General features: G+C 39.2%; 1 protein-coding gene across 2 annotated transcripts in view; it reads left to right on the top strand.

The window, feature by feature from the left end:
* PIGK (phosphatidylinositol glycan anchor biosynthesis class K) overlaps window positions 1–23,779 on the top strand; it is an 83,510-nt gene that overhangs the window by 22,862 nt on the left and 36,869 nt on the right. For both annotated transcript variants that reach the window (XM_065071312.1, XM_065071313.1), the window contains 5 exons: window positions 1,083–1,194; window positions 1,543–1,639; window positions 1,978–2,095; window positions 2,881–2,991; window positions 7,835–8,007. In XM_065071312.1, the coding sequence (XP_064927384.1) occupies window positions 1,083–1,194; window positions 1,543–1,639; window positions 1,978–2,095; window positions 2,881–2,991; window positions 7,835–8,007 (611 nt within the window). The remainder of the gene's footprint in view (window positions 1–1,082; window positions 1,195–1,542; window positions 1,640–1,977; window positions 2,096–2,880; window positions 2,992–7,834; window positions 8,008–23,779) is intronic.

The raw sequence follows: 23,779 nt of genomic DNA on the forward strand, positions 1-23,779 counted from the left end.
CTAAACTTTTATTTTTCCATGGTAACACACACTAATGCTGGAACATTTTGTGAGTACCTGAGCAGCTTTGGCAGAATAAAGCTATATAAGCAGTGTAGGGGAAAGGGACCTGGGGGTCCTGGTGGACAGCAGGATGACCATGAGCCAGCACTGGGCCCTTGTGGCCAGGAAGGCCAATGGCATCCTGGGGGGTATTACAAGGGGGGTGGTCAGTAGATCGAGAGAGGTTCTCCTTCCCCTCTACTCCGCCCTGGTGAGACCACATCTGGAATATTGTGTCCAGTTCTGGGCCCCTCAGTTCCAGAAGGACAGGGAACTGCTGGAGAGAGTCCAGCGTAGGGCAACGAAGATGATTAAGGGAGTGGAGCACCTCCCTTATGAAGAAAGGCTGAGGGAGCTGGGGCTCTTTAGTTTGGAAAAGAGGAGACTGAAGGGTGACCGCATTAACATTTATAAATATATAAAGGGTGAGTGCCATGAGGATGGAGCCAGGCTCTTCTCAGTGGCAAACAATGGTAGGACAAGGGGTAATGGGGTCAAGCTGGAACACAAAAGGTTCCACTTAAATTTGAGAAGAAACTTCTTCTCAGTGAGGGTGGCAGAGCCTGGCCCAGGCTGCCCAGGGAGGTTGTGGAGTCTCCTTCTCTGGAGACATTCAAACCCGCCTGGACATGTTCCTGTGTAACCTCACCTAGGTGTTCCTGCTCCAGCAGGGGGATTGGACTGGATGATCTTTTGAGGTCCCTTCCAATCACAGACATACTGTGATACTGTGATATGCTGACAAGTTTTCAGATCAATGAAAGTGTGTTTAGAAATGATAATGTTAGTGGACTTATCGGATATAATAAAGCACCAGGCTGATGTTAGTGGGGTGAAGTAAAAGGTACCATATTATTGTGAATGTGCAATAAAACCTTAAACAGAAAATGTGTGTTTATGCAGTTTATACCATGCAATGTTGTGTCTGGTTAGATACACTGCATATTTTAGTGTTCCATTTTTAATTCGGGTAACCCAGCCTAGAGTTGTCAATCAATATTTTTTCTCTTTAGAAAATTACTTTATGCTTCTATTCATAGGTTACTGTCGAAAATTTCTTGCGTGTATTAACAGGAAGAATCCCACCAAGCACACCACGATCTAAACGTCTTCTTTCTGATGACAGAAGCAATATTCTAATATATATGACAGGTAATTATAGGTCTCTGTATATAATTTATTGATTTTTGTTGTTCAGTTGGATGAGCCTGTTTGAAAGCATGAAATCCTGTCAGGAGACCAAACAAACAAAAGGATCAACAAAATGATATAATTTCTTTTTTTAGCATGTCATAGTAATTAAGAGAAAATCTATAAGGCAGTTCTTAGCAAGTATAGTTTCCAGCTTAAAAGATGTATATGTACTATTCTTAGTTTCTTTTGCTGGAGCCTATTTGGAGAAAGAGAATTGTGTTCACCTGTTTTTCAGAAAAATGGTCAACCAGGCGAAGTATTTTCCTGTAACCTTCATACTTGCCTAACGTCTGTTTTTTCTGTCAGGCCATGGTGGAAATGGTTTCCTAAAATTTCAAGATTCTGAAGAAATCACAAATGTAGAACTTGCTGATGCCTTTGAACAAATGTGGCAGAAAAGACGGTAAGAAAAAAAGCAGTTAAATACTGTATTTCATGAACATGCCTCAATTCTTACTGGTGGGCATTACTTACCTTCAGCAGTGATACCATCTGTTGTCCATAAAATTGCATTGAAGTGTGTATTTAGAAAGAAGAGTTTTAATTTTTGTTTTCAGCTTCCTGTAGTTACAGCTGCTCAAATCTGTTGTTTCGACTCAACTTGCTTGTTAACAGGCAATCAGTGTGAACTCTTGTGTTTCTTAGGTTCCTAGCAGCTGTCCTGGTAACTAAAAAGCAAAGTGTGTATATGATTTTCAATTTAAGGAGAGATGGGTAAGGAGGCTGTTTTATTTCTTTCAGGTACAATGAATTGTTGTTTATTATTGATACTTGTCAAGGAGCATCCATGTATGAACGATTTTATTCACCTAATATAATGGCCTTGGCTAGCAGCCAAGTAGGGGAAGATTCTTTATCAGTAAGTAGATTTTTGTCATCCTGAAGACAATTTTCAGAATACCCGAGTTAAAAGCACAGGTCCTATTGACTATGAACTAAAAAATTCCCTTCTAATTGCTGAATGTGTAAGGCATTTAGTTACAAAGTCTGGTTTAGACAAAATTTGTAGGTGTACTTTTCCTGCCTGTTTTTGTACGCCATCCCAAAGAACCCGGCTAATGATGGATTCTGTGCTTGCAGCCAATTTATGCGTTGCCTACGAGAGGAAGAAATTTTATGGGAAGACTGCTGAGAGATATGTGTGGGGAAATGTTCAGTCTAGGGCTTCTTACACTTGATCTACAAAAAAAATGCCTACCTTTCACCTGCTGTAATTATATCCCAGCTGAATACAGAGGCAGTGATGGGGTAGAGATCCTAGCCAGACCAAAACCAGCAGGTCAGGATTACTTGAACCACGCAGTGCTGTAAATACACTGTCTCTCCCAGACCTGTTTTCCAAGTCATAAGCAGCTCAGGGCAGCCCACAAATCTGTGCTGGACCATTAAGAAGAAGGGATTCCATGCTTTTTGGCAAACATTGAGATTACCAGGTTATAGTCTAGAAAATTAAGATAAACTGTATTATTTAGCTTGTCAACAATATGTTTCTTCACAGCCAGTAATTTTATTTGTGTAATTTGCTTAAGAACAAAAAAATAGTGTTGCTTGACTTTTGTAACATGGTATTACATTCTGTTCCCTCTCATAAATATCAAATTTTCTCCTGCAAATGCCCAGTAACTGCTCTGTGTTGTCTTTAAGCATCAACCTGATCTTGGGATTGGTGTTCATCTTATGGACAGATACACGTTCTATGTGCTGGAGTTCTTGGAAGAAATTCATCCAGCCAGTCAGACAAATATGAATGACCTAGTAAGTAGAATACTCAACATTCATGAATATGCTAATGACTTGAACAGTCTCAAAACTGATTTATTTTGTCCGTAGGATTCTCCAAATGCTTTTTGTTCTCCTGCTGTTTCTCTCGGAAGCAGCTTTGAGGGGAGGGCCTTTTTGCGATTATTAAATGTAATAATAGCGTAACATTTTAAGGATTGTCCTCCATGTGAAAGTGGTTTGCTGGCTGCAGAAAAAATTAACCAAAATTAGCCGGATTTTAATTTTTATTCATTGAAAAATGAACAAACTCTTCACTAAATATTCATTTTAATAGAATGAAATATTTGCATTTGAAAAATGATAGTTGGAAGCTTCTGAAATCAGCTTAATGGATAGCAGACACTTTGCAGTTGTGGAAAGGCAGCCATTGATGTTGTTTTGCAAAGGTGATGAAACAGTTAAAATTCTAACCGTGCACTCACAAATGCCTGCGGAGACTAATTTCCCTGTGCATCTGCTTAGATTCTAGAGCAGATATGTCCAAGTAAAACAGTGTTAATTATATCCTAGGTAAATATTAATGGTAGCTTTCAGGTATGAGACAGAAGGGAAAAAAAACCCAACTACCGGCTAACCTATGATAAAATTTATGAAAATGCCTCTGTAAAAGTTAGATGTATGCACTGGTGAGATGACATAAAAAGTAACAATATTTTATTTATTAACCCTTTATACCTGTTCCAGTCCCAGTTTCATTGTTGTAATACATCATGCTTTTGTACCTTGTAGCTGTAAAACCTGCCGCGCTGTGTCAGTGATCTACGAGCCGGCGCTTGCAGAACAGATTGTCTGCGCTTCGGTTCTGTAAAAGGAGCAGCTGCTCAAAAGTTTTATGCCACCCTCTGTCTACAGAGGATGGTGTTAGCCTGGCTGCTAGATGTAGAGTAGAATTCACTCTAAACAGCCCACACTTGGCAGATTTTATGTTGATACAGAATTGATTCAGTGACTAAGATTCAAGATACTTTTACTACTGTGGGAATGAAATATTGTCCTGTAATTTAATACCTTCTGATCATGGCGTACAGATAATTTTTAAATAAATCTTGTCAAAGAAGAATATGCAAGTTCTTTATTGATTAAGTATCTTCTAGCCAGTTCATTCAAATGGCACTTTAGAACTCTCTTCTGTAAACCAAAAAATGAATTGATGTTAAAAAAACGAGTAATAAAAATTGAACAGTGGTTTCTACTGTATAAGATACCGTCTGGGAGGTGGTGTAATGGGTCTGGCCAGCTAGATAGTAATCCAGTTGTTGTGAAAAGCACGGAATATTTGTTAGCTGGCCAAATAGTTTACCTTTTGAGCTCTTTGAAGAAGATTATCTAGACATTCTCCCTTGCATTGTTGTTTTTGCTTTTACGCCAAATACTCAGCAAGAGCTGTGGGACGTTATCCCATACTAGTAAATTCCTTACATCCTCTTATCATTTGTCATCCATCTGCTTACTGTTGTTCTGAGAAGGGAAGAGAATGGACCCAAATAGACCATGAGTTGTGATGATCATGTACCGATTTGTGACATGCACGTATTTCAGCCAGTGCGACCTCTCAATTTTGAGTTGGTGCTTTTCAGGCCTTCATCTAAGAGTTCTAAAGTGATGTGGTTAGTCCTTGGTAAGGATATAAGTCCAGTTATTTGCCAGCAGTTATACGGGATACTTTGGCACTGGAATGGACTGTTAGTGTTGTGCTGGTTTAAGAACAAGGATATACTGCTTATCCAGGTCTGAATTTTTAAAAATTAACGCCTTCCAAACTCAGGATAACATGTGGCTCACTGACTGCCTTTAAAATTATTAGCTAGTGTTTAGTTCTGTGATCTTCTGATGTATCAAATGTCTGCTCTTTTAGAAGTACTATGTGTTACATGGCTTCTGTTGCATCGCTTCGTTACTTTTCCCCAACCACTCTTAAAACAGCTTCTCTTCACATCCACCTAAGATTTGGATATTGCATTCCTGCAAAGAATGAGACATCTTTTTTCATAATCCACTCCACCTACTCCCCACCTGCTCCATCTGTGTTGCTAAGGGACAGCATAAAGCTGTGCAAATGACTGACTTTTGGTTTGATCACAATTCCAAAAAAAAGTAAAGACTAAATTGAAATGTCAAACATCTGAACTTTTAAAATAAGATACACATAAATTTCTAAACGAGATATAATTTGTCATAAAATAACTAAAAATGTTAAGAAAACTCAAGATAACAAAGTTCCAGTTCTGCAGAATTGTTTGGGTTTTTTGAACAATATCTTATTTTTAAAAATTTGGAAAAATCTGCATATGAACAAATGTGTTTCATTTAGCCAGTGTTTGCCTTTTTTTTGTCAGAAGGCTTCAGTTGTTAGTCTTAGTCTGCTGTGGTGTAGCTGCTTTGCAGTCTTTCTTGTCTCACACTGGTCCTGGATAAGTAGATTTTTAATACTGAACTCCATGCCATTACACATTTTTGTTCAAGATTCATCTCAGCATCTTATGGTAGTAAATTGTTGTGGGACAGGTTAGAAATAGTTGAGTGCAGTATCAATTTCTCACTTTCAGTGCTGATGCACTTGTTTTGGGACATTTACACTCGTTGAGAGCTTGGAAGAGAGACTTAGTGGTGTAACTGCAGCATAGATTTATGCAGTATTAAAACAAATACTTAACTTTTATAGCTTACTTCGGAGACTTAGTTTGTATGTTTGTGCCCTTAGTTGGAGCAGAGTTGGAGAAAATTGATTGCATTTTGGTGAAACTGAAACTTAAGAGGGTTTGTGTGCAATGACAAGTGACTTTGTATGGGAAGCATGATGCTGATGAGTCTGGTTCATTTTCACTTCACAGGGAGGATAACAGTAAGATTTGATCTGCCCCGTTTCTTTAGCTGCTATGTGATAAGCTGCCAAGAGAATTGGGAGTTATTAAAGAAGAGCTCAGTGGATACGTGTATTCACATAAGGTACCACCGAAAGGGAGCTGAAGTCTCCCTGGACCAGCAGCCTGATGCTCTGTGCTTACAGGCTTAAGGCAGAAATGACAGGGTATGAAAGAGAAACTGTAATGGAGCAGAAGGGAGGAATGGGGAGAAAGAATCTTGCTCTGTGAAGAAAAGCCAGGTCCATTGTTTCCTGTCCGGAAACCTTTTAATTGTAGGGCTCTGGTGTCCTAAGCGGAGCAGCCATGCAAGTCCATGCATTTTGTGACAGGCTGAGCACAGCATTTCTGCCAGAAGTATGACCTGAAACTCAGTTTTTTTTTCAGTCATAATCTGTGATAATTGAGGCTGCATCTACATTGAGCTGATTAGGACCTGTGTTTTTTGTCTGAAGAGTACAACCTTCTAAGAGCTGACCCATGATGTAATTAAGCCTATGAGCTCCAGATCCGGTAACTGGTGGACCTATTTGCAAGTATCACTTGGAGAATTTAGGATGAAGGAAGATAAGCACCCATGTGGGGAGCGTCCTTCATAGTCCTGTACCTCGATCTGTTCTGTTATCGTAAATAACAGAACTCTTCCGTTATTATAAATGTTATAATAAATGTTCTTTGTTGCTGGAACATGCAAGGACTTGCATAACCTACAGTTACCAGGTGGTTGGTGGGCTGCCCGTGAGGCAGTGGAGTGCACAGCAACATTTGCTCACAAAAGTGGCCAGAGCACTGTAGACCAAGCGCCTCTGTCTGGTAGGGTTGTGCGTCTGGTTGTGAATTGCCTTCTCATGGTTGAGCCATGAAATCAGCTTTGCAAGCTCATCAAGAAGACTAGAGAAAGTGAGGCCTTGGGCTGCATTTCATGGCACTTGAAGCTATGTAGCATTATTAATAAAACATGCAAACCAATAATTATTTATTGTATTACATTTTGTGCATTACAAGGTCTTTTGAAATAAGGAATCTATCCAGATGGGAAATATTAGAGACGTTTGTGGTGAGTGTGGCAAGACTTGTGCAAAAAGGCATTATGTCCCAAATGCATTAGTTTTGCCTTGGTTACCTGCTGGCTACATAACTGTCGTGTTATTCAATAGGCATGCTGTCTTCTCAGATATTCTAAATGCTACAACAAATCTGTCACTGTTACATCTGTTTATTTTCTGCAAATGTACCTTTATAGAGAATTGAGTCCATTGAAAACAGTTTGTTAGTGCTGTTTTTGTTGCAATGTGTGCTGGATATAGTGGATCCGATATGCAGATAAAATACGTAAGTAAAATAAGTAACAAGGTCTATATAGCAAATGTGTAGGTTTTACACGATGTCTTTGTGAACTTGAAGTAAGTAAAAGTCCTTTGATATTTGAAGATCCTAAATTCTGCCTTAATTTGCAGCCTGTAAAGTAGAAATAAGACCAAGAGATTTTTTTGTTTTCACTGAAGCTATAAATTCTTGCTTCTTTATGAAGCCTTTACTATTAGCTAATTACCAAGGCTTTTTAAATCTTGCCTGCCTCCCTTTGGTAAATATGAAGAATTTATACCCAGCTGTGCTTTTTGGGAGGTTGTAGTGGCATTGCTGCATCTGTATTCAGAAATACATTTGTGCCTTTAATCAATTAGCTGTAATTGATGGTTGACTTTCACAGAAGCATTTCTGAACTCCAATGGCAATGACACAGTTGTGAGGATGAAGGTTTTCTGAATTGCATAATCAAGATGTTAATGCCTTTTAATGTTTTTGTTCAATCATTTTTGCAGCTGTGGGGCTTGTACTAAAATTAATGCAAGTTATGTGTGGCATTTACCTTTTCATAGCAGTTTCCTGTGGGAAAGTATACGTAGAAACTGATGAATAAAGGATAGGATGTGATTGTCCATCTTGGTTTTCAGTTTCAGGTCTGTCCAAAGAGCTTGTGTGTTTCCACACCTGGGCACCGAACTGACCTCTTTCAGCGAGACCCTCAAAACGTCCTGATAACAGACTTCTTCGGCAGTGTGAGAAAGGTGGAAATTACAACGGAGACCATTTCTTTGGACCGTGACTTAGCTGGTTTTGAAAGCAAGTAAGTAGTCATTACCTAGACTTGATTTAGATAGCTTTGTGCCACAGAAACAAGTAAATCCTGTAGCTGTCAAGAAAACTACTCTGATTTTCTGACATTTCTTACAAAAAATTGGGGAATTAGTATAGACCTGCTACTACTGATAAAGTTGGGGTTTGTCAGCTGAAAACTCTCTAAAAATTCTCATCCCTTTATTCAGTGTTTTAAATAAATAGCACTGAAGACTAAGGTGTGGATGTCATCAGCAATAAAAAATTAGTCTAAAATTTTCTTTCTTCCTTAATGTTTCTTCTATAATGGGCAGAATTTTTTTTTTAATGTCAATTAATGCTTGTAATAGTTTATTCCCTCAGATAAGCTCTGAGTATAAGCCATTAGTTATTTGTTTAATAACAACAAACTTTTTAATAAATGATTTGTTTCTGTTCTGTGGATTCTCTGGCTTTTGATATTAACTGTCCTGAGAATTTCTGTTGCTGAGATGCAACGATTCATATGAATAAAATTGCCGGTGCAAATTCATCGATACAAGTTGTAACGGGGCTCCCATTGCTTTGTGGATGAAGAAGGAATGATCAACTTCTTTGTATTTTTGGTATTCTGTTGCCACCTATTGGGAACATGTAAAGGAAGATGTGCTTGTACCACAGAGTTTATTTAGCGTTGTTCTTCCATTTCTGTTGCATCTTTTATGTTTCATGATACTGTCCTGTAGGGTGCGAAATAGTCTGGTGTACCTGGGATGAAATATTTTTCAACACATAAACTTACATAAATTATCATCAACCTTGTTCTTTACCATTGCTCAAATCAAAGGACAAGTTAGTGTATAGCAGTTTGATTAATTTTAAAGTTAACGATAACTCTGCACCTCATAATTAAAACTACCCTGCATAGTTTAGCATATTTTGTATTTTATTTTCATACTGTATTTTTATCTGTAACATGTGTTTTAGTCCTAACCATATATATCTTAGGCTAATTTTGTGACTCCTTAGTTTAGAATAGTACTTGGTGACACTAAATTTGTTTTTTCTTTGAAGAATAAAAGGGGCACTCGTACACAGAGAAGAATATTATCCTTGTGAAAAGTTCTGATATTTAATGAAAGCTCTATTGCATTATCATGGCAATTCTGGTTAACTTAAATCTGTGAAGTTGGCAGGGATGGGAACATGCTGGTTTCATAGCTAAATAGTTCTCCTTTACCTTGAGAGAGTCTTTGAGAACATGTATGCTTAGGAATAGACATGCATATCAGCAGCTTATGGAATTCTGCCTCATAATGTCATGTGTATGACCACTTCAAGTGGTTTCCTGTAAAACAGGAAGCTGTTCATTGCACTTTATTCAGATACAATTGTCAGAAAACATACTTCAGTTTTCACTTTCTTGCTACCACTTTGGAAGAGTTTATAGGAGATGTGTTTTAATGGAGAAGAAAGTATGGACTTTGCAGAGAAGTGCTGGAGAATTATAGTATAGCTGTACAGATAGTGATGTGGAGTGCTTAATAAATTCCTTAAGCAGAATTCTGAGGTTAGTACCTCTTGGTATAACAAATCTGTTTCAGTACAGCAAATTTAAGAATTATAGCTTGAATTATAGCTTCATGTAGAATTGAACTTGTGCCCCTTAATTGTTTCCAAGAAGTCTTACCAGGAAGTATCTGATAGATCACAAATATATACCACTAACACAAATTTTGACGTATTGCATTGATTACTGAGTGTGCAGATCTTTGTGTATTCTTACAAAATCTCTGCAGAATCTTAAGGTTTTTGTTTGTTTGTTTTTCTGTATTGCATTCCAGCTACATTTTTTCCTAAAAGATAATTTTCAGAGATGTTTTAATATTTGATATCGTCTCTTGGCTTCATTCCTTTATGAATCATTTCCTCTTTGTTTTACTCTTCCCTCAATGTTAGCTTTTTTATTTTCCTTTTACACACTGGTGGCAGTAGAATGCTGCAGAATATTGGTGTTACGGCGTGTAACCAGAAAATGAAATACAGACCTCAACTCTCACCCAGTCTTAAATAGTCCGTGTTAGATCTGATTTGTTTGTTTTAAAGTTGCAAGTGTCATACGTGCAGATAAGGGCATGAAAAACCAAACTAACAAAAGAGATGAACCACTGATTGCACAGGTGATGAGTAAAGAAGATGCCATCATGTCAGGCATGAACATGTATTGGGATTGTACCGCTGGCACACTGTTCAGTTTTTCATCTCACCACTGTGACTTTGCCAAATCTTTTCAATAGAAGTTTGTTCTTTTGTTACACAATTGCTTAGCAATGACTTCATAATACGGATTCACTCCCAAGCTCAGCGTGAGTCGTAGCTGTGCAACCAAATCAGAGCTGACAGGTTCACGTTGAGCACAAACCGTGACATTTGACTAGTGAGGCCGTTGAAGTTTCCTTTGGCTTGGGCTGAGCCTCGTACAAAGAAACAACTCCTAATGGAACAAAAGAAGAGGCTTTCGTTCTATCCATGTATTAGTAGGTGAACATTTTTGAGTAAAAGCTTTAAAAAATAAAAGGAAGAATCCTCTGCTGTTTCCTTTCTTCGTAGCAGTTTCAATCCAAGCTATGTTCACTTTCAAAGGGCTTTTTCTACAGCTACCACAGTCCCACCTGGGTTTGTAGCTGCCAATTTTAGCAGAAAACCTGACAGTCTAGGGGTTCTGGGGCTACAGCTGGTTATATTTTGTCTAAATCCCCAGGAAAGAGCATAAAGTGAACTTTAAGGAGTAGAAGAAATCCTGCATCTTTGGGGGAGAAGCCTTGCAGGGTTTAGTACATCTAATAAATTAGGAGTGTGTCTCTTAAACCTGGATTGTACAGGCAGCTGGGACGCTTTCTCCCTTTCAGCTCCTATCATGAGGAGATGTGTATCAGCAGAAAGCGTTGGTGAAAATTGGGATGAATATTTCTCTTGAGGGTAGTAAGAAGTGAATTAATGACAGTATCATATAAAACCATCTTAGTTTCATTGCTTTTGAGAATTGGGCTTAATATTTAATACTTCTGTTAAGAAGAAATGTGATACTACTGGCAGTGAGTGTTTTCCTAAAAATAAATAAATTGGCCGCTGGTGTCAGGAGTGATGCTTGTGTAACAGAACCGTTTTGAGTCATTGGTTCATTTGCAGTAGTTAATAGCTATTGTTCTCTCAGTCTGTTTATTTTTTGTGTTAGCGTCTCTCTCCTGCCCTTTCTTCTTTTCCACCAGTTATTTTCAACTTGATGTGCTTAAACAGTTGTTGTGTGTTCCTGAATCCCTGTGGATCCAGTTTGTGAAATCAATAGGTAATTTTTTGATTAGTAGAATCTGTTTGGCTCAGTGGGTTTTTCTTAGAAAAGGCTGGGCTTGTTCTGTGACCACCGTTCATTTTTTTTTTTTTTGCTAGATGCCTCAGGTTTGTAATTCTTTTAAGTTCTATAAATAATTTCTAAGGCTAATTCTGAAAGCTCTTGTTCTTCGAGAAATCCCCAGTTCTCCTTTGCATCCGGATTTGCTGTTATGTCAGTGACAGATGTACCTCAGCTTGCCTTTTTTATATCCCCCCTCCTTTCTTTGTATTTTCTACCTGTTCTTTATGCAAAGACTTCGGAAGTTGCTGGGTCGGTTGAGGTGACAGCCCGTGTTGTGGGTGGCAGAGGCGGGTTCGGGCGGGCCCGTCCCTCCGGTGGCCCGGCCGCGCCGGCAGGGGGCAGCATCGGCCCGGGCGAGCTCCGCCGTTCATGACACCCAATGTGCAGAGGGGGGTTGTGGTTCCCACCCCCGACCCCCTTCCCATGGTCAGGCTGAAATTACTTCACGTGGAGAAGGAAAGGACGAGGTGAAGTTTGTTTGTTTGTTTGTCATTTTGGGTAAATTGAATATTGAATTGACAGGGGGATTATGAAGCTGTTAATTCCCGGTAGCGTTGTTTTCCTGGAAGCATCTTCAGATGGATTTCATATTTTCTTTTCGTGAAACATGCTAATCAGCTCTACATGTAGTATATTTTCATCTGATGTCTTACCATTGCAGCAGAATAAATTTCTAAGTGTGGAATTTTTGATCCATGTGTATTTTAGTAGCTTACAAGTAATGAAAAAACAGGAGTGTACAAGTAATGAAAAAACAGGAGTACACTAATACTTGCTGTTAAATATTACTGCTCTATTTCTTAAAGTATTTTGTAAATGTATTTGATGTTCCTTTGCTTGCCTAGAGATAGGTCAATATACATATATGCACATATACATAAACTCCTATACCTGTTAGTGTAGAAGAACTTTTCAAGAGAAGGCAACTAAAATTAATGCAAAGGCTATAGCAGGAGAAATTATATAGGAGAGCGCAATTTCACTAGTATAACATCCGTAGAAAATAAATATGGATGACTGACAATATTAAAAGGAACTGTGGGTATAAATTGTGTCGGGAAGATTTTAAATAAGCTAAAATGTTATGCTTGGTAATTACAGTCCCTATTTAGCAAGATATTTTAAAAACCAGCTTTAAACAATAAAGTATTTGTTCATTTGAAAGGATATTTTTGATAGTGCTTTTTGTCACATTTTGTTTTTTTTGTAAGAAAATACATTTTGTTGCAAAACTAGCTGTAGAGACAGATTTTCTTTGGTGTTGGATCATTTCTTCCCCTCTTCCTCCAACTGTTAATGTGATTTTGTGTGGCATCCTGCATTCTTATATGAGAAGTCTTCGACTGTTGGTACCAGGTTGTGCTTCAGTTGTTTAACATTGTTTTCAGTAGAACCTACTTTGCCGAATCTACAAATAGTTATTCCTACATATGATTTTAATAGGCATTGACATCAAACTAAACCTCTTTGTCTGTAGAGGTGCTGTGAAGCACATGCAAGTCAATGGCAATATTTTTGTTGACTTCAGCTTTTGAATCAAGTCCAGAAGCTGCATGTTCTTTGTAAGTGATTTGCATATGCTAATTGACCTATACACATAACAGTGGTAGGTAACAGACAAGTAATGGCTAAAATTCTTGCATGGCAGATTTAGAGGGAGGTCTTAAGTAAATCCAGTAGATTTTGACATCATCTAGATGGCTGAGAATACCCAGAAATCACCGGGTTTTCAGTCTAGGATTTGTTTTCGTTTACCCACTCCTTTTTATATCTTTGCTATGTAGCATTCTTATTTTGTCATGTTATTTCTTTTTCACTTTTTCTCCCTTGTGGGGTCTTTACCTGCTATTATTTTTGCAGTTGAGTGGGCTGCTCCATAATTGTGTGTTGAAGTGCTCATTAGTCTTTCTGGTGCTCTTTATATGGAGGCGCTTGCTTGATCTTCTTGCTTTGCTGTCCAGATGCTAAATACAATGTCTGTTCTTAGAGGTACGTCTGTAGTTGTGTGCTGTACACTGCCACTCAAGAAGACCACACAAACAGCTGTAGTATTGGGTGTAAGTCCGACCAGGAATTATTTTCATGTAATTTTGGCATGTTTTCAGCACTTTGAGATAGTAACAGAATTTTATTGAAATTATCATGCTATTACTTACTTCATGTCAAAAGTACCAGAGCTGCTGCTGATGTTTGTTAAGATAGACTTTTTGTGTGATTAAGAAGATAATTTCTAGGAGGTAGAAAAATTGGGGGCAAAGAGCAAATAGGCAGCTTGAAGCAGTGATTACGGGACTGTTAGGTCTTTGGAATTTAGTGGCCATGCATATGTTAGCATCCCTTATGCCCCAGAAATGAATCTGGTCACATAACTACTAAGGCTCTGGGGCTTAAGCAACATTAGTGGTTGTTTATTTATTTGTTTTTCTATATGGCATTAAGGCATGTGCAAATGCTCTTAGTCTTTCCCTGTTCTGATATTGTGAAAAAGCTTACACTTGTTTTTTGTGTGCCTGCGGGATTACCTTCCAGATGGTCAGAGATTTCTGCCACTGAAAATTCCTATCTTGTCCAAAGCTGTGGGGGAGAAAGGCCCATTCTGCCTTCACAACACGTTTATATAACTGATGGCTAAAATACCATGTGTTCAGTTCTGGGCCCCTCAGTTCAGGAAAGACATTGAAGTGCTGGAGCGGGTCCAGAGAAGAGCAACACGACTGGTGAAGGGACTTGAACACAAGCCCTATGGGGAGAGGCTGAGGGAGCTGGGCTTGTTTAGTCTGGAGAAGAGGAGGCTTAGAGCTGAGCTCAGCACTCTCTCTACATCTCCCAGCCCTCCCAATAGAAGAGGCTTTTCTCAAGTCAGGTGTTTGGTGGACCAAAGCTCTTGTCATAGAGCTATTTAATGCATTACTTAAATACAAGTCCTTGAAGCCTTGTTGTTGATTTTGGTAAGTCGCATGATGGTTGGGAAGGTAATAATGTGTTTCCCTGTACTGCTTATTTCTGAAGGCTCTGCTACACTTGGAGAAGTTCTGCTTCCTAGTGAGAATACTAGGGGCCCTAGTTCTTTAGCAAAAACAGTGAAATGTGAGTTGTGAAAGGAGAAGAACTGAACTCCAAGAAAAGCAGTGCATTATTGCTAGGCATCCCTTTTCTATCCGGTTAGCTGTTTGAATAGACTAGTGCGAATTTCTGGCAACGGGAGAGCAAACAAGTCACAATTGCATCAAAGGATGGAAGGAAAACTAAAGGTGATTACAAAAGGTGATTCTGATCACATAGAAAAGTGGATTTACAGATGGCTTGCTGGACGCTGTTTAATATTACTTTACAAAACGAGATTGTTTTATGTGCTTGGTCAAGGGTATCAGAAATCTATAGAAACTGTGGGAGGGGAAATAACAGATGCTGAATATGTCTACCCAAGTGACCAAGCTACTGCTAAGATTATTGTATGAATTGTGTAGGGCAGCAGAATATTATCTGTGTGGTAGGGTTGATCTGTCAGGAAAAGAAAGTAATTCTATGAACAAAGAACACACAGCAAAATGGGATTTATTCAGCATTTTTGCAGGCAGGAGACCATGTATGTATGAAAGGTTGGTGTTGGTAAATACCAGGAGAAACAAACAAAGGAACACATAGAGTATTTTGCATCCCCCGAAGTGGAAAAAAGAGAAAAAAAAAGGGAAAGTGGGATAGAAAGGGAGGTGGAGGAATAGCTATTAGGGCTTGGATATGTTTTAATGTCTTTTGAATGCTAGCGAGCTTAATTCAGTTGGCTCCAGTTACTATTTAGAAGTTCCTGGGGCTGCAAGGAAATACAGTGACAACGGTGGATGTTCTGCTTTCACAGGATGGTGACAGCCCATCTCCCATGTGCCAGTTACTGTTTAATAAGCAAAACTGAATTTGCCACAACTGTACATAATATTGAAAAAGAACTAAAAAGCCTGCAGGCCTCGTAGTCATCTGCCTAGGGGTCAGATCTAACTTGGAACGTAAAGTCAGGCAGGATTTCTCTTTCACAAAATGAACTGGAATTTCCTACTGTGTGTATAGGTGTAGAGGCACGTTCATATTTTGTAATACAGCACTAGAATTTATTACCCCTGGGAGCAGTATATTCTCATATCATAAACGGTACAAACATATTTTCATTGCAAGCTGAAATAACTAGGTTTATATATAACCAAACTATATTTATGTTTCTTATGGGTGTGGGAATGATTCAAATCATTGGACTTCCAAAACCCATAAATTGAAACCACCAGTGTTGTTTAGGGAATTCCACTTTCACTTTGTACACACCGGATGGAATTAGTGAGAGCACAGCTCTACCTGAACAGCATTCTGGTGACTGGCAGGAACAGGGATTTAGAAGCAGATTGGGAGAGGGAACGCGTCTCTCTCCCACCCCTGCCGAGTGTTCAGACATGAATAGTTCAATCCAGAAGCTCCCAAGAGAAGGCAAGACGACAGTGGAGGCTGGGATTGCCTTTCCTGTGAGGTAGGGAAGAAAAAAGTGTTGAATATTGGTATTCACAGTTGCTTTAGCGTAAGTTCCTTGAATTATAGGTTAGCTATTTGTGGCTGAAGTCTAGCTGACATAAATACTTGTTCCAATACTAAGGGAATGGTTGATCAGAAATTGAAAAGAAACTCACCATGTTGCACCTCCCTCCTGCCTCTTGTTGCTGGATTTTGGTATTTTCTGTGTCATTCTCTGTGTAACTGCTATGTAAAAAAAAAATACAAAAAAAATCAGTTCTGCAGAGACCAGATGCAAAGGAAAAGGCTGAATCATACTGACCTTGTAGTGGTACATTTTTAAACACTTGGATTGAAGGATAAGGAAGAACTCTACTAATCTTTCAGAATAATCTTCAACAGATTATAATCTTTAAATTGACGGTATCTTTGCAGTTTATTATGTTTCTTATCTCAATATTTTTTCAAAAGTTTGTTAAATTATTGTTTTTTCAGTGATGAATGATAAATGGCAGACAGTTTGGAGTCATACAGCTTCAGGAGGTGTGTGGAAGGGTCCTTTGTATAAGTGGGCTTTGGACTTATTCTGCAAAACATTTGAATTCACATTTAACATTCGGAATCTGAGCGTCCCTATCAAAATCAAATCAGTAATTACTGGAGGTGGTTTTGCTGGCCTGGGACATTGCATATTCTTGAGCCGAAGCTGCCTCATTTATTCTGCTAAGAAAAGCCAAAGTGGCTGTTGAAGCAAGCCACTAAAATGCATGAAAGCTGTGGATGTGGTCTATCTGGACTTCAGCAAGGCCTTTGACACTGTCTCCCATAATATACTCTTGCAAAAGCTGGTAGCCCGTGGCTTGGACAAGAGCACTCTCTGCTGGGTTAAGAACTGGCTGGAGGGCCGGGCCCAGAGAGTGCTGGTGAATGGGGCTGCATCCAGCTGGCGGCCAGTCACTAGTGCTGTTCCCCAGGGGTCAGTGTTGGGTCCAGTCCTGTTTAACATCTTTATTGATGATTTAGATGAGGGGATTGAGACCATCATCAGCAAATTTGCTGATGACACCAAGTTGGGAGGGAGTGTCGACCTGCTGGAAGGCAGGAGGGCTCTGCAGAGGGATCTGGATAGACTGGAAAAATGGGCTGATTCCAATGGGATGAAGTTCAACAAGGCCAAGTGCCAGGTGCTGCACTTTGGTCACAACAACCCCCTGCAGCGCTCCAGGCTGGGCGCAGAGTGGCTGGAGAGCAGTCAGACAGAAAGGGACCTGGGGGTACTAATTGACAGGAAGCTCAACAAGAGCCAGCAGTGTGCCCAGGTGGCCAAGAAGGCCAACGGTATCCTGTCCTGTATCCAAAATAGCGTGGTCAGCAGGACAAGGGCAGTGATCCTTCCCCTGTACTCTGCATTGGGGAGGCCACACCTGGAGTATTGTGTCCAGTTCTGGGCCCCTCAGTTCAGGAAAGACATTGAAGTGCTGGAGCGGGTCCAGAGAAGAGCAACACGACTGGTGAAGGGACTTGAACACAAGCCCTATGGGGAGAGGCTGAGGGAGCTGGGCTTGTTTAGTCTGGAGAAGAGGAGGCTTAGAGGTGACCTCATCACTCTCTATAACTACCTGAAGGGCAGTTCTAGCCAGGTGGGGATTGGTCTCTTCTCCCAGGCAGTCAGCAATAGGACAAGGGGGCATGGGCTTCAACTCTGCCAGGGGAAATTTAGGCTGGATATTAGAAAGAAATTCTTTACAGAGAGAGTGGTCAGGCATTGGAATGGCTGCCCAGGGAGGTGCTGGACTCGCCGTCCCTGGAGGTTTTTAAACTGAGATTGGACATGGCACTTAGTGCCATGATCTAGTGAATGGACTGGAGTTGGACCAAGGGTTGGACTCGATGATCTCTGAGGGCTTTTCCAACCCAGTCAATTCTGTGATATCCCACCATACATATCCGTACCGCAGCTGGTCCCAGGTCGTGTGTTAGTCTGCGTAACTTGTACTCTGCCGGTGCAGCAAAGCCTGCTGCCCTCCTTGGGAGGGAGATTAACTGTAAGAAGAGAACAGATGGTCGTTCTGCGCCTCACCGAGGGCTCTGGATCCCGGGCACCGCTGATCTGCGGCCGGGACGTGCCAGGCTGTGGCTGAAGGTGCTGCCGGACTCAGCGGCTTCCACAGACCCCGTGGAGGCTCCTGGGCGGCCGGGAGGGCTGAGCTGCTGGGTGCCCATGGGGAACTGCGGGCCAGGGCACTGGTTCTGCGGGCAGAAGCTTTCCTAAACTAGGGGCAAATCTGGCTTGCAGATTATACATCTGGCTTTGCTTCTGAGCAGCACGGCACTCTGAAGGATAGAAATGGTTAGATTCTCTATGCAATCAGAAAGATTACTCTGAGTGTAAACTGTGAAAGAAGCAGATAAAAGCATGTTTTTCCTGTAGTAGCTATTTAAATTTGACAGGTGGGGTAGTACATATTATAATTGTATTAAGTCATTCGAATGAGATAAAAATCAGAAAGGGTTACTTGTATTCGTGGGTGATTTCTGGTCCTGTGCTACCTGCAAGAGAGACGTGTTGCCATAGGCCTGTTTCAGCTCCTCTAAAATTTCAGTAGTATTTTTCTATTTGAAATAGTAGGACAGAATTTACATCCGTATATATTTAGCAATTTACGACTCGGGTTGTGAGAATATAATGAACCCTGTAGTTACTGTAAGGTTTATCTCAATTTAATTGTAACATAATATTTAAGCTTCATATTTCCCCACTGACTAGTATTTTTTTTTCTATTGGTTACTTAAGAGTCTGAACCATGACTTCCCACTGGAATAAAATAGGAATGAAGACTTCTTGCTGTAGGTCTAAATTTTATCTGGGGAATTGGAGCAGAACAGCCACTAAGTGAAACTGCTCTAAATCTCAGCCATAGAGGACGTAACCTCTGTTTCTTCCTTAGCTGTCAAATAGAGTGACCTAGTTCCTTTTTCCTTTGTGTGTGGTTTCCCTCTGATACAGTTTTTACTAATAGGTACTTTATTACAAAATATTCTGAGCTGACTTCTATCCTATTAGGTGCTTAGGAGCTTTTACAAATGTCTCCATAAAAATATATGGTGTATCTGTAAAATGGATAAATCTGCACTCTGCTGTAATGTTTTAAAACTGGAAACTCTATATGTGCACAAAAAATGTGGTTGGATGGAAAATTGTCCTTAAAACAGAATATTTCTACATGGTTTGTGAATCTAATGGCACTACTGAAAAATATTAGACCGCGTATTAATCTGTGGGTTTATAAAGTAATTTAGGAAGGACCAGAGAAAGTATTATGTTAGCTGTGCCAGGAAGACTTTTTGTGCCGTAGATTCTAAGGTGGTTTATGTCAGTGGTTGCTTTAAATATTTGATAGTAATAATAGTTGTGTTTTAAGTGATGCATGTGTGCGCTCAGTTACTAATGAGCAAACTTCTAAGAAGCACTATGAAAGCAGCTTCCTCAGTTGCCATTCTTAGAGATGCTTCCAGCAGCACTGGTGGCTGTTGGAAGGTTATGGAGAGGGACACGCTTCCAGTTTGGTGATGGAGCATGGAAATAACATGTACTGGTGGTGCACATATTCTGCAAACATAGGGCTTCCATTACTGGTCACAAAATTCTTATTATATTGCACTATCAGGGTTTTATGCAAACATAATTATTTCTTTAACACTTCAATACATGAGTCATTTGGTAATTATGTGCCAAATTATGACTGTTCTTAAATTCAGCTAATACTAAACAGAAAGCATTTAAAATTACAGTGCAATTCTTAAAATATTATCATTATCACTGGATTGCATTTTGTGTACGCATATGTGAGTTTTATGGCTGGTAATAATAGATGCAAGAGATGCCTTAAAATAATAGTGATTAGTAGCGTGACATGGAATTATTTATGGCAGCATATCACCCAAGCGGTACTTAGTTGAGTTTTTAAACATCCTAGGTAGTTGTTTCTTACTGATTTCTAGCTGTTTCTTTCCACTTTCTCTGGATGTAAAATGAAGTCCTTTACAAGACACATTGGGATTGGGAAAAAAAAGGGACGGGGAAGCTCATTTAACATGTCAGTGATTATATCATAAAATGCAGCTATGGAACACACCTAATTGCTATGCAGCTGTTGCCTATGTCTGGCTGTGAGCGTAAGAGAAAGCTGTAGGAACTATGGCCGATATAGATACCATTAGAAAGGAAATCCCACCTACTGAGGAAATCCCACCATCTTTTAATGTGCCAATGAGTATGCAGCCTGCACATGGTAACAAACTGAAGTCTCAGTAACGCTCATGTAATGTAAATTGAGACAGGGAATAATTAATGTATTAACACATTTTGTGCCTACTGTGCTGATCCAGCAATCAGATTATTTTGCTAAATGTAATCAGAATTGTACAAAAGAATAATTATGTAATAAAGCTAACTCCACCAGAAATTTGAAAAGAAACAAAATTGCTGAAGTGAAGCAAACTGTAGATTATTTATTCTCACTGGTAATTATTCTTAAAAAAATAAAAGAGTAGTTCTTAGGTATGCTTCTTTTCAAACTGAAAAAAGTTAATAGGAGAGGAGGGAATGGGGAAATCAATATAATAAGGAATAACAGCAATATACGTGTTAGTTGTCTAGCCAAGTCGAAATACATAATGTGTTTCTGGTTATAAAACCTGAAATTAAGGAAAATTTCCATATCCATAATATATGCCGAAGAGATAAATTATTATTCTGGACACAAATAGATATTGAATGCAACCCATCCCCAAACAAACTAATGCAAAATCATTCTCAGGGTGGAATTCTATGAAATAGTAATTTTCTTAGTTTGTAAAGCCTTTCTCTTTTTCGTTCATAGTATTCGTATTGCTTCAGGGGATGACCGTTTTAAAGGGCAATTAATTTTACAAGAGGTTGTTTCTCTAGTCCGCTCCGCTGGGCTGGTCCCTGTCTCCAGCACAGCCCTACCTGTGTGCATCACAGAGGGGGCCAGATTCAGGTGACCATATTCCAGTAAAACCTTAGTCCAGGAACTCTGTAATACTTCTGGACCTCGTTTAGTGAGTGAAGTAGTTAATGCGTTTGTGTGTTGGTGTGCTTTTATGTTTTTAATGCTCAGTCCTGTATGTTGGATGAGTTCTGTGTAGTTGTTTAATCAGCTTGGTCTGACTGTTTCCCTGTGTCTGAGCTACTTTTCCTGAGTGAAGTGGTAGGTACTCATGAGAGGTGCTTCATATTAGCACAAATAGATGACATTGTCCTGTAGAAAATACCAAGAGAGCATCTCCTTCGCATTAATTCAAGGCAAAGCAAAACTTCAAGAAGAAACTCGCATGGAAGAACTTAGTCCTAAACTTAAATATTATTGGAAAAACAGATTTAAAATAGAATCCTAGTGAAGAGTGTGGAAATGACTTCAGCCTTTGCACATACTTCATCAGTTTGTTGGCATATGCAGTTTGTTTTCTGCAGGTTATAGACCAGCTTGATAACAGACTATATGCTAACCTTAAGAAGTATTTTATTAAAGTGACCAGGAGTATTTCTTTCTGTGGCAGGGAGATTTGAACTGATGTTAATAGTAGTGCAGAAAATAACTCAGTTCTCCTTTTGTTTAGTTGGGTCCTGATTAGTCTATGTGAAACAACAGTGATAATTTTCTTTCCAAAAAGTTACCGCACAAGGTCTTTTGTTCCTTAAGCATTACTGTTTTAAAAAATTGCTCTACCTTACATTTACTGGTGTGTTAATTAGTATATTTTGCCCGAATAATATTCAGATTAAAAGAAAGACATGTACTCAGTTAAAAAACAATCAAATAAAACCCCTAGAAAACCCCACTTCAATTGCTGCTTTTCAGATTTTAGCAAAACTTATCATTTTTCCAGTTCCTACTGTGAAATACCAGGATTCTCATCTGGTACAGTGTACAGCACCTTAGTCGAGGAACTATTGTTATAGAGCAGATAAGATTAAAAAAAGTCATTGGATTTGATGAAAACCTGCATGAACAGTGGGGGAGAAAGCCAAAGTTACCATAGCAACCAGCAGTGCTTTGGACAGAAGCTAAGTAAAAAGAGGAGAACTGTAACACAAAATATGAGGGCCATGTCATGAAGTATTACAAAATAGAAATGACATTTTAAGGCAAATTAATAATCAGCTTTTATCACTTAGAAATCCCTGAGAAGCGGCAGGTTGTCTTTCCAATAAAAACATGAGGACCAATATTAATAAACAAGTTTTATTGTTGGAGTCTGTTAGACTCTATTAAGGAGCTACTTTAGTGAATTTAGCGAAAAATGGGTGGAAGTTTTATCAGTAGCGGGTTTGTGGTTGTTTTGTTTGTTTGTTTTTCTTCTCTGCAGACCGTTTTCTGGGTGACTGCAGCCTTAACCTCTGTGGTAGAACAGGCTTTGAAAATGCCTTTCATGGTATAAACATGACCAAAAGTTTTCCTAATAAACGCAGCTCACAGTGGCAATACTGTGAGGTCTTCATGGGATGGTGTATTCGGTCAACTGATCACGTTCCTTCATGGAGATCAGTAAGTTTAGGGGTGCGGGTTGCCCATACTTAACAGATTTATGTAAAGTACATGTACAGTCAGTTGCCTGTGCCTTTAATTCTGAACCTATATGCTGAAATCGGTGATTAATATAAAGACTGAGCTTTGATACTTCTATTTTTTTGTCTCTTTGAATGGAGTTGGCATTCTGCAGTGGTTTGATGTTGGGTAAGAAGTCTAGTGGTTTGCCTGTATATTGCTCCACAGTTGTGCAAAATTAGATTTTATGTGAGTGAACATCACATAAATGTACATGGGATAAAATTGTAAGCATCGTTTCTTTTCTGCTTCCTGTGCAGCTATTAAGTCTTAAATTTATCTTAGTCCTCATAGAGCAAAATGGCCCATGTTGGAACGTTAAGCAAATAAGAAAACTATGATAAATGCCCTTTAGTGTTCTATCCTGAAAGAGTACTTGTATGAGTATTGAAACAAGCTAGAAGTTTTGAGCACAAAAAGGGAAACAAAAACCACTTTATTTAAAATACAGTCTGACTCCCTTCTTGCCTTCTCTTTGAAGGACTGTGTTAGTGTCTGCGTGGTTGTGGCACAGGTATCCTCTGATGTTGTTACAATATGATTCTGTTGTGTGGTAGTAGACGGCATCGAGCTGTCCTAGGCAGTGCCATGGCCTGGGGTGTTGCATGTGTGTCAGTGCAGTTGTCTTCTGGAAAAAAAAAAGGGGGGGCGGCATTGTTTCTGAATAAACAGATTTTGGTTATTTTTTAAACCACTGTGAAATGAAAATGTTTTCCTCTTTTCTCATATGGAAGTTTATAGAATGCTAAAATGTTTTGCATTATTCCCCAAAGCCTTCCTGTGAATCCAAATGAAACACTTGTGATGAGTTCCTGATTGTGTAGTGGGTGTAGTATTTTTTTTCTTCTCTGATATTATATGAGTTAGACATGTGTCTATATTGAAGTGAGAACTGCAACTGATTAAGCTGTAATAATGAAATAATTAATGTTGTAAAACATAAATATGGTGTGAATTTCTGTAAATGCTTAAGATCCCTACTTTGGAAACTTGAAGTGGGAGATCTAGAAGCACTTTGCCACTGATGTCTTGTTTATTTAGTTGCCCCATCCAAAAAACATTCTATAGTGCCTCCAATAGCATGATTTCTGCTCCAAATTAAATGCAACGGACTTCTTACTACAGTATGTGGATCTTTCCTTAAGAATGACTACGAGAAAAAAGTATTCTGGATCAGTTGGAGCATTTAAATACAAGTCCTAAATGGCATATTTAATGAATGCTTGTCTATTGTCAGGTTGAGGTTTGACCTGAGCAAATAACTTTTC

The sequence above is a fragment of the Columba livia genome, chromosome 8, assembly GCF_036013475.1.
Source record: "Columba livia isolate bColLiv1 breed racing homer chromosome 8, bColLiv1.pat.W.v2, whole genome shotgun sequence".
Lineage (NCBI taxonomy): Eukaryota > Metazoa > Chordata > Aves > Columbiformes > Columbidae > Columba > Columba livia.